Below are 12364 nucleotides of genomic sequence, written 5' to 3' on the forward strand. Positions count from 1 at the left end.
GACGTCACGGCGTACTCGCGCTCGCCTCCTGCGGTCGACGGACTGACAGCGCCACCTCACGACAACATGAGGAAAAACACTGAAGATTAGCCCATGATTTACTCGCCCTCAGCTCATCCTAGTGTGTGTATGATATTCTTCTCTCAGACGAACACAATAAGAGTTATATTAATAACTGTCCTGACTCTTACAAGCTTTATAATGACAGTGAAAGTGCATCTGTCCATCATAAAAGTGCATCTATCCATCATAAAAGTGCATCTGTCTATCATAAAAGTGCATCTATCCATCATTAAAGTGCATCTTTCCATCATCTTTCCATCATAAAAGTGCATCTCTCCATCATAAAAGTGCATCTATCCATCATAAAAGTGCATCTTTCCATCATAAAAGTGCATCTATCCATCATAAAAGTGCATCTCTCCATCATAAAAGTGCATCTCTCCATCATAAAAGTGCATCTCTCCATCATAAAAGTGCATCTCTCCATCATAAAAGTGCATCTCTCCATCATAAAAGTGCATCTATCCATCATAAAAGTGCATCTTTCCATCATAAAAGTGCATCTATCCATCATAAAAGTGCATCTATCCATCATAAAAGTGCATCTCTCCATCATAAAAGTGCATCTCTCCATCATAAAAGTGCATCTATCCATCATAAAAGTGCATCTTTCCATCATAAAAGTGCATCTATCCATCATAAAAGTGCATCTCTCCATCATAAAAGTGCATCTTTCCATCATAAAAGTGCATCTTTCCATCATAAAAGTGCATCTCTCCATCATAAAAGTGCATCTATCCATCATAAAAGTGCATCTATCCATCATAAAAGTGCATCTATCATCATAAAAGTGCATCCGTCCATCATAAAAGTGCATCTATCCATCATAAAAGTGCATCTATCCATCATAAAAGTGCATCTATCCATCATAAAAGTGCATCTCTCCATCATAAAAGTGCATCTGTCCATCATAAAAGTGCATCTATCCATCATAAAAGTGCATCCATCCATCATAAAAGTGCATCCGTCCATCATAAAAGTGCATCTATCCATCATAAAAGTGCATCCATCCATCATAAAAGTGCATCTCTCCATCATAAAAGTGCATCTATCCATCATAAAAGTGCATCTATCCATCATAAAAGTGCATCCATCCATCATAAAAGTGCATCTCTCCATCATAAAAGTGCATCTGTCCATCATAAAAGTGCATCTATCCATCATAAAAGTGCATCCATCCATCATAAAAGTGCATCTCTCCATCATAAAAGTGCATCTGTCCATCATAAAAGTGCATCCATCCATCATAAAAGTGCATCTATCCATCATAAAAGTGCATCTCTCCATCATAAAAGTGCATCTCTCCATCATAAAAGTGCATCTCTCCATCATAAAAGTGCATCTATCCATCATAAAAGTGCATCTATCCATCATAAAAGTGCATCTCTCCATCATAAAAGTGCATCTATCCATCATAAAAGTGCATCTCTCCATCATAAAAGTGCATCTCTCCATCATAAAAGTGCATCTCTCCATCATAAAAGTGCATCTCTCCATCATAAAAGTGCATCCATCCATCATAAAAGTGCATCTGTCCATCATAAAAGTGCATCTATCCATCATAAAAGTGCATCTCTCCATCATAAAAGTGCATCTATCCATCATAAAAGTGCATCTCTCCATCATAAAAGTGCATCTATCCATCATAAAAGTGCATCTCTCCATCATAAAAGTGCATCTATCCATCATAAAAGTGCATCTGTCCATCATAAAAGTGCATCTATCCATCATAAAAGTGCATCTGTCCATCATAAAAGTGCATCTGTCCATCATAAAAGTGCATCCATCCATCATAAAAGTGCATCTCTCCATCATAAAAGTGCATCTCTCCATCATAAAAGTGCATCCATCCATCATAAAAGTGCATCTATCCATCATAAAAGTGCATCTATCCATCATAAAAGTGCATCTCTCCATCATAAAAGTGCATCTGTCCATCATAAAAGTGCATCTATCCATCATAAAAGTGCATCCATCCATCATAAAAGTGCATCTCTCCATCATAAAAGTGCATCTGTCCATCATAAAAGTGCATCCATCCATCATAAAAGTGCATCTCTCCATCATAAAAGTGCATCTCTCCATCATAAAAGTGCATCCATCCATCATAAAAGTGCATCTATCCATCATAAAAGTGCATCTCTCCATCATAAAAGTGCATCTCTCCATCATAAAAGTGCATCTGTCCATCATAAAAGTGCATCCATCCATCATAAAAGTGCATCTTTCCATCATAAAAGTGCATCTATCCATCATAAAAGTGCATTCATCCATCATAAAAGTACATCTATCCATCATAAAAGTACATCTATCCATCATAAAAGTGCATCTTTCCATCATAAAAGTGCATCCATCCATCATAAAAGTGCATCTATCCATCATAAAAGTGCATTCATCCATCATAAAAGTACATCTATCCATCATAAAAGTGCATCTGTCCATCATAAAAGTGCATCCATCCATCATAAAAGTGCATCTCTCCATCATAAAAGTGCATTCATCCATCATAAAAGTGCATCTTTCCATCATTCCATTCACTGCCATTATAAAGCTTGTAAGAGTCAGGACAGTTATTAATATAACTCTGATTGTGTTCGTCTGAGAGAAGAATATCATACACACACTAGGATGACTCGAGGGGGAGTAAATCATGGGGTATTCATTTTTCATTTTTGGGTGAACTGTCCCTTCAATATCGCTGCAATATTGTAATGCTGCGTTCACACCAAACGCGAATTGAGCGTCAAAATCGCGCCTACCGCGTCTAGTTTCACGCGCGTGCATTTTGAATGCATTCGCGCGTCAGCAGAGAATTGGACGCGCGTAGAAATCGAGCGTTTGAAGCGAAATTGACGCGCGTTCAAGGCACTCCAGGAGAAATATGTCATAAAACACCACTCTGCCTCTTTTCATTTTCATTAAACATATATATTAAGCATTAATAGCCACACAAATGTGGTCCAGGCAACTCCTACATCATCTTCAGTACATGTATATTTAAATATCCTAAAAATATAAAGTTATTAAACTTCTCTTTGCCCTCAGTCAAAACGATTTGGCAGACAACAAATTATAGATTCATGAGAGCAAAGCTCGGCCGTTAGATCTACACAAAACGAACCACTACAGGACATCAGAGCCAGCGGCAGACGCCAGAAGGACTGGCCGAGGAAAGGCTGCCTTCGCCGGGGTTATGAGCAGTGATTGCCCGGTGATCGCCTGGATCTCACAACTCCAAAAACACAAGATTATTTTTTTAAAATAGGCGCTCTCTTTATAAATAAACCACAGATTTGAGCTTCAAACAACTGAATTCCCACCTGAAAACGTCTTAAAACTACATTTTGTGACACAATAGTACTGTTTTTAATTTATGCAGGGTTTCTCATACACGTCACTTTACCACGTGACAGCAGCGAGCAGGCTCCTGATTGGTTAACGCGGCGCGAATTGACGCCAAAGTTCAAATTTTTCAACTCGGGCGTCAGACGCGAATTCGCTTCAAACGCGTGAATGCACAAAAGCACCATTCGCGTGTAACGCGCGTATCGCGCAAGACGCTCAATTCGCGTCCAATTCGCGCCATTCGCGCGAACTGGACGCGCGAATGAAGCGGATTCGCGTCCTTCGCGCCGCGCGTAACGCGCCTTCCGCGCCGCGGGACCTCCAGACGCGCGTCAACGCGCCTTTCCATTGACTTAACATTGAAATCACTCGCGCCTGACGCTCAATTCGCGTTTGGTGTGAACGCAGCATAAGAGTGAATGTGTCTCCAGGCCGGCGGGTGGCGCTGGCGAGTATAGAGCTGCAGCGATCAGCGTGTGTGTGTGTGTGTGTGTGTGTGTGTGTTCAGTTTCCACATGTACAGCACAAGCGCGATGCTAAAGATGGATCTGTAAAGTGTTTTGTCTTTAGTGTTTCTCCTTCTCGTCTAAACTCTACATTAATGTCCGCCTGCCGTCGAGTGTTGATGAGGAAGCGATGAGGAACCGCGGCGGTTATAACACAGACCCGAGACTCAAACACAGAGTCCATCAGGTAACATTATTATCATCATATTTACTGTACAATAACTCATGATCAGGACACAGAGTCCATCAGGTAACATTATTATCATCATATATAACTTACTGTACAATAACTCATAATCAGGACACAGAGTCCGTCAGGTAACATTAACATCACAGCTTTATTATTATCATCATATTTACTGTACAATAACTCATATTCAGGACACAGAGTCCATCAGGTAACATTATTATCATCATATATACTGTACAATAACTCATGATCAGGACACAGAGTCCATCAGGTAACATTATTATCATCATATATAACTTACTGTACAATAACTCATAATCAGGACACAGAGTCCGTCAGGTAACATTAACATCACAGCTTTATTATTATCATCATATTTACTGTACAATAACTCATAATCTGGTACTCTGAAGAAACTGAAGACAGCCCGGGGGAAAGTATTTGTTCCTCAAAGAGTCTGTGATAGTTTTAATGTAAGTTACTGTGATTTAAAGTTATTTACACCACACCTTGTTTATGTTTACGAAGAAAGTTGAAACATTTTCCACAGATGGTTGTGTGAATTCCTGCATAACACATGACTATTATATATATATATATACACCGATCAGGCATAACATTATGACTGGTGAAGTGAGTAACACTGATGATCTGTTAGTGGGTGGGATATATTCGGCAGCAAGTGAACATTTCGTCCTCAGAGTTGATGTGTTAGAAGCAGGAGAAATGGGCAAGAGTAAAGCTGGGCATACACTGTGCGATTTATTTATAAATGAACATTATTATTAGGGTAGGCCTGCTTTTATTATTAAATTGATATTACATTTAATTTGCCCAGGCGCAAATTTTATAACGCATCAATGCATAACCGATACTCTGCATAATAAAATAATAGATAGATTAGCTTACTCCTCATTATTTAAAAACATTTTGCCCAATTAAACAAGATATAATAGGCCTATCAATGATTATCAGTCTATAATATGTCAGAACGCTGCAATAATATCAGTATTATCAGAAAGTAAGAGCAGCTGTATTTCCGAAATGGGCCTATAGATCTAAATTGTTTCACAATATGGGCCACAAGAGAAATATTAAGAATATAGATTAAGACAGTTATAGGCTACATATTTGAAAGATTAATCTTGTCTCTGTGAGAATGCACTGAAAGCTTGTCAGATTTTACTTTCACACACATTGTGTTTTTGCGTGATATCCACTGACTCGCCTTCATGATTTAAAACGAAAAGAAAAAAAATCTATATTGCGCCGTGACATTTTGTCATTCTTTTCTTTTGTCAAATGATGGACAACGGTTCACGTTTTTCCCATGATAATAAAATTAAGTTAATATTAGGGATGCAACTCTACAGTTAGTCCACGGTTCAATACACACCTCGGTTTTTAACCACGGTTTTCGGTTGGGTTCTGATGGCTTGTCACATCAGTTTTTTGTTATTCTATTCTTAGGCGACAGGAACAGCAAGAGGTTAAGGAGGAAAAAGACTATTTCTTTCTTTATTTTACTTAAAGCGGTGGTAAAACACATTCTTTTGAAGGCTTGACTGTGTTTGTGGGGTGCACTGTAACATGTGTTCATGCTTCGTTTTAAAAAAAATAGCCTTATTTTTCATATATTTGACCTTTATTCTACACTGCTCTGTCCCTCCTTGTAAAACGGTCTGATGCGTTCCGGGTTGTATGAAGCCAGTCCCTCAAAAATACGCAGTGGGCTCTGATTGGTTAGCTGGCCTAGTGTGTTGTGATTCGCTAACCGCAGTGCACGTATGTCGGAAACGTCACGCCCCTTACCTTTACCGGAGGCTGTGCTTTGGTCAGTGTTAGAAACAACGGCGTCAATAAAACCACACCAATCTGAGCCCGAATCAGACCTAGAACATTTGAGTGAAGATGATCGAGCAGAACCTGTTCAGTCCTCGAGAGTAAAGACTGCGGATCTATAATGATCGCTACTGAATGGCACTTTAACTTTTGTATTTTTAGAACGATTATAGCCAAATATCTGTCGCAAGAACTAACCCAAAACGAACACTAAGCACTGGCTATAACTAGTAAGTTAGCCAAATCACACACAGAAGCATGTTTAGCAAGCCTGTAGATAAACAATACATAAAAGCTCTAATCAAAGAATCATTTACACTAATGCCAAGTTCGCTGTTGAGATTTAAACGTTAGTGTTTGTAACGTTAGGTGTTCGTCGGATAACGTTAAGTATGAATGAGCATTTAACAGACTGGTTTGCAGAACAGCGCTGTCATCTGTTTACTTCCTTGCTACAACCTATTACAGGAAAACACATCGATGAAATATAAATCAGACTTACAGGTTGTGGCCCGTGAACAGCTTCTGTTTGTAAATCCAGCTTTCAGGTCAAGCCGTTGTGCATATCCTATATTGAACTCGCGAAGTTTGTGGAAGTTTGTGTTGTCCTCCGTGAAATGTGCAGCGCACGCGTCGTGCATCCACGCACCGGCAGTGTTTTTTTCACGCAGCTGACGTTGTGCAAATCCGGCATTGAAATCGCGAAGACGGTGGATGTTTAGATGTTCTCCTCTGATGTGCTGCAGGAGCCCTGCGCGCGCCTGATTCCCCGCTGACTCAAACACACGTGCATATAACATGCTGTCTGTTAAACGCTCTGCAACGCATCCCCGTCCCCATGAAGGCTGAACAGAGCAAGTACCCCAGACCTGCAATCCGGATGAACATAACAGCGTTTCCTCGGCATCGCGGCAACAACACTCCAGCCTAACTATACCACAACAGCGCCGCGATACAAAATGGCCCCACCCCCCCTCCCCTTATTTAATATTCTCGGGGGAGGGGTTTATGTAAATATTGAGCCTGGTGATGTCAGCAAGCCCTGGAGGAATGTGTGTAGTCGCCTACTGGCCGTTTGCTGTAGTTCTTAGAAACTGATTTCTTTAAATGCAAATATCTCCCTTTGCTTTAAACTTTGAACGTTGTAACTTTGCAGATGTTGTTTATGCTCAAGCAGCAACATTACACGCTAGCTAAAGTTAGAATAGTGAAATCGTGGTTTACCACCCCTTTAAAGGAATTGAAAAACCCTTACTTAAACTTAAAACTTTACTTAAAAAACCCTTGTATTCCTAGTGTATTGTAAAATATAAAATATATATATAAAGATTTACTCTGGCAGCTCAGAGCTGTACAGCAGCATTTAAGTATGAAATTGAATGAATGAATGTAAAAATAAAACACTACACAGACTTCACTATAAAATATACACTGATTCTTATTAAAGCTGCTGTATTAGTTCTTCAGTCAAGAGCAGAGAGTGATTTTCTCTTTGTCTTTTGTTGTTGTATTAACATTAAAGGGATATTTCACTCAAAAATGAAAATTCTGTCATCGAGAAATGAATACAGGTTATGAACAACATTAGAGTGAGTAAATAATGACATGATTTTAGAGGTGAACTGTCCCTTTAAGACCAGCGTGTTCACTATAGGCTGCGCCGCTGTCAATTAAAGACCTGCGCTCATCTAATATACACACACACTGATTTTACTTTCACTTTAGACATAACCGACTGTGTTTATGTTAAACTTGTGTGTATTTGACAGTATTAGTGCAGTTATCGTGTGTTTGACAGGTTTTTAGTGCCACGCTCTGAAAAGTGCATGTTTAAAACCGCGCACGCAAATGAAACCGGCAAGGCTTTAAAACGCATGCAAATAATGAGCTTTGGTGATTGTGAATAACTCTAGTGTTTCCGTGAGTATAACTCCACCACTAGCGTGTGATGTGAATGTGTGTCGTGTTGTTCAGTTTTGGGATGGAGGCAAATTATAGAATATGTAGAAAAATAATTAATTAAATGCAAAACCGAAAAAAAAACGCGATTCACAAGTGCTTATTGAACCGTGAATGCCGTACCGAACGGCTCAATATTATATTGAGAATTGTGGCATCTCTAGTTAATATTAAATAATAGTAAATAGAATAATCTGTGAAAGTAAAACAAGTTAATTAATGTTCAAAGTTAAATGAGTAAAAGAGGCACTGATAGGCTAAACACAGTGGTTTGAACGTCTTAGATTATCCTTTTTACAACACGAACTGGAGGCGCAACAGTTTGCTCAATTGCTGTTATTTGATAGCCTGGATGCCAGCAGAACTTAGCCCCGCCCACAACATTTTAACTCGGGCAGTTCGGTCTGGACTTGACAGAAACTGTTCGGACCAATGAAATCATCAGGGCGGGCTTTAGACGATGATTGACAGATGATCAACAGTAACGTAATCATCCACATCATCAAAGGCACTTGGGTTGAGTTTGTTCTAATCCTAAACGGAGAACTTATTCGTATATGCGTTCACCTTTACTATTTCTCTCATAAATGATGATGGTGTTGGTAAGTACTCCGTGTATCCTTAAATTCTGTTTTACAACACCGGCAAACATCGTTAACACTCATATTTTTCTTCTAACGCTACTTATTCCAGCGTGCGTGCAGGTACAGGGTTGCCAAGTTTTTACAACAAAACCCACCCAATTGCTAACATTACTCAAAACTAGCCAAAAACAAGCCCAATAGCTTCCAGGGGGGGGGGGGGGGGGTTCTCCGGGAAAAAAGGCATTTGGGGGGTAAAATATGTGTTATTTTGGCAGGGCTGGCAGCTAAAATTCGCATTCCTGGGTCTGTATATCCCATAATTGGTTCTGTTGACATTTGACAACTAATGTTATGCGTCGCTCCGTTGCTCTGATTGGTTGTAGGTCAATCCAATTGAGGTCTTTCCTGGTTGGGTTGAAACACACCCCATAATCACAGCCCAACAGATCAGACTCACATTCTGACTAGAACTGAGTATGACGACGTCAGGCTAGTTATTTGATAACTGCCTACAGAACTTAAAGATCTCCCTCTTTTCGTTTTCTGTCTTTCTGCATTAAAGAGGAGTCATTATGTTATGCCTGATCTGTGTGTGTGTGTGATGGATGTTCAGTTGTCAATCCCTCATGTCCCTGTTCCAGTACCTGAAGACCCACACTGAGCCGTATGTGGATATCTCAGCCATGGCCGCTGCGCTTCAGCAGATGTTCAGGTGAGTTTCCTGATCATCTCCTCCAGGGGCCTCATTTATAAACGTTGCGTACGCACAAAAGAAGGCGTACACCGCTCTCTACGCAATAATTGGTATTTATAAAAAGCAAACTTGACGGGAAAATGTGCGGTCCTTCACCAAGCTCTGACCCAGGCATACGCACAAAAACGGGTGAAATGAGAAATGGCGACACCGTCGGCAGATGAAGAAACACGTGAAAGTGTGTGAAACTGTAGTCCGTTGTGTAAAAGAAATGGCAATACTGCCTCTCATAAATAACTTGAAGACTTCACAAAGCAAGTATTACAATGAACAGCCTACACGAACACTCGTTTGATCGATCTGCAGTGTAAAACAAACAAAATCAAACGAAAATTACAACAGAAATGCAAATGAACACATTTGCAAAAAGAAAAGTGAAATATGTTCTGCAATGTTGGCATGTTATGCAATTCATCCTCATAAATAATATGGTAAACAGAACAAAATAATGTACAAAACTGATATTCTCGTCAATGTGTCCGTCTGGCGGAGCAGATATAGATGCAAATATAGACAGATAGATAGATAATTAGGGAGATATATAGATAAATAGATAGATAGATGTATTAATTGTCCACTGGGGAAAGTTTTCATAGTAAAAATTTCTTCATCAGCTACGGAATCATGGTATTCATGCAAATGCCTTTAGTTTGTTTTATTTTTACGATGGAGCGCTAGACGCTATTTTGGCTTGACTTTGATGTCCGACCATTTCTTTTTTTTTCGGCCACGGTCCGAGGTTGTGAGGCTACAGCATTTACGGCGTCTGCAACCTTTTGCCACTCAAGTTCCTTTTTGGCATTAGTAATGCCCACACTGTGCCCTCCAAAAAATATTTTTCTCCTCTTTTCCACCTCGCCAGCGATAATTTCTACTTCACATTGAGTGAAGTTACGTTTTTTTGATTTCCTCTCTGTATTTGCCATGATTTCGCAAATTATGAATATTAACTTGTGGGCGTTTCACGGACTATTTATGGGCAACTATGGGCGTGACATGAAGCCGCAAAAGCTGCGCTACATTTAGAATTGATTGTGATTTGTGAGATGTGCTTGTGTTTGAGCAGGACGGAGTACGGCCGGAGGAACAGGACGGCCTTCAGGATCCAAGTGGAGAAAGGTCCGGATTACCAGCATTACAGCAGGGTCTTCAATCCCAGAGGAATGGGGGGGCATCGGAAAGAGACAGGATTAGTTCATTATTAGTCTCTTAAATTGCTTAAAGGGATAGTTCACCCAAAAATGAAAATGTTGTCGTCATTTACTCGCCCTCAAGTTGTTCCAAACATGTATGAGTTTCTTTGCTCTGCTGAACAAAAGAAGATATTTAGAAGAATGTTTGTAGCAAAGCAGAGAGAGCAACCATTGACTCCAGTATGTTTTCTCTACTATGGTAGTCAATAGTTGCTCTCTCTGCTTTGCTACAAACATTCTTCTAAATATCTTCTTTTGTTCAGCAGAGCAAAGAAACTCATACAGGTTTGGAACAACATGAGGGTGAGGAAATGAAGACAGCATTTTCATTTTTGGGTGAACTATCCCTTTAAATTAGATTAAAATAAGTGAATAAAAAAGTTTGTTATTAGGGGTGTAACAGTACAAAACTGACGGTTCGGTACAGAAAACTAAATATAAAAGTGCTTTTGATTAGTTTTTATTAAACAGTGTTTACTGAACACATTGTGTCTGTCCTTAAATTAATTCTATTATAACTAAACGTGTCTTAAAGATAATGCTGTAACTATAGCCCTTACTCACACACTACTGTAATATCAAACAGAGCCCAAACTATGAGCATAAACTCATATTCATGTTCAGATATAATAATAATTGTGTGCAAACATGATCTTCACATGATTTGCATTAACTTCTACATGTACCCTTACACCCCTAGTTGTTATTAATCTATAAAATCAAATGAATTATATGAAAATAAATCCATTGAATTGTATAAATTAATAAAAATTTGTTCAGAATTAAATAATATAATAATATTAGTTATGAAATTGATAAAATTAGATTAAAATGCATGCATATAAATGTAAATAACAAAAAATTTGATTACATAAATACATTTGATAGTACATTACTATAGTGAGTAGAAATAAATGTTAGATTCAAGTAAATGAGTAAAAATGTGGTTAGAATATAAAATATTACTAAATAGTTAATCGATTAAATTAGATGGAAAAAAAATGTGTCTAAAATAAAAGTGTTATTAATCTATAAAAATTAAAAATTATATTCAAATGAAATCAATAGTAGAAATTGGAAGTAAATATATTAGACTAAAATAAAAATATGATGTACTAATCTATTAAATCGATTACATTTAGATTATTATAAATGCTTAAAATAAAATATTATTAATATTACTTGGTTGCTAACCTGTATAATTGACTAAATTAGATCCAAATTAAAATGAAATACTGTAATTAATAACGGATTTAGCAAAACATTACTATAGTGAGTAGAAAAATACACAATGTATCTTAACAGAAACTACTTTTAGGGTTCTAATGTAATTTTCTGCATGTAAATGGGGTGTTTGTGAAAGAGGGATGGGTCTGATCATGTTTAGGAATGAAAACCCCTGCGTTAGAGCCGAATATCAGTGTTTTAATCCTGTGTGTTTAAAGGATTAGTTCACTTTTAAATAAACTTTTGCTGATAATTTACTCTCCCTCATGTCATCCAAGATGTCCATGTCTTTCTTTCTGCAGGCGAGAAGAAATGAAGGTTTTTGATGAAAACAGTCCAGGGTTTTTCTCCATAAAATGGACTTCAATGGGCTCCAAACGGTTCAAATGACAGTTTCAGTGCAGCTTCAAAGGGTTTTAAAGCTACACTGTGTAACTTTTTTAGTTTATTCTTAGCTAAAAACACTTAGTTCTTTCAAAAATATGTGCTCATTAATGTATATTTACTTCTTTCAAGTAATAAAGTATTCTCGTAAGTTTATAATATGCCATTGTAAATACATATGGGTGAGGGTTTGAATGCGGGTCGCCATGTTGCCCCTCCATCTTGAAAGTACATTAGCCAAAGAGGGACATACCCGTAAATTCAAGCTTGGCCTTTGGCGTTTTAACACTCGATGGCACCGTGTCCAATGTGGACGA

General features: G+C 38.3%; 1 protein-coding gene across 3 annotated transcripts in view; it reads left to right on the top strand.

Moving 5' to 3' along the window:
* The first annotated feature begins 3858 nt into the window (after nucleotides 1–3858).
* The window catches only part of nvl (nuclear VCP like), a 53110-nt gene continuing 44604 nt past the window's right edge, over nucleotides 3859–12364 (top strand). For 2 of the 3 annotated variants that reach the window (XM_079842498.1, XM_079842499.1), the window contains exons 1-3: nucleotides 3887–4101; nucleotides 9131–9201; nucleotides 10310–10362. In XM_079842498.1, coding sequence (XP_079698624.1) covers nucleotides 4045–4101; nucleotides 9131–9201; nucleotides 10310–10362 — 181 coding nt within the window. In that variant the 5' untranslated portion in view covers nucleotides 3887–4044. Of the gene's footprint in view, nucleotides 4102–9130; nucleotides 9202–10309; nucleotides 10363–12364 lie in introns of all 3 variants that reach the window. The other variant, XM_079842497.1, reaches the window with a different exon arrangement.

Source organism: Gobio gobio (assembly GCF_949357685.1).
Source record: "Gobio gobio genome assembly, chromosome: 18".
In the NCBI taxonomy this organism is placed as follows: domain Eukaryota; kingdom Metazoa; phylum Chordata; class Actinopteri; order Cypriniformes; family Gobionidae; genus Gobio; species Gobio gobio.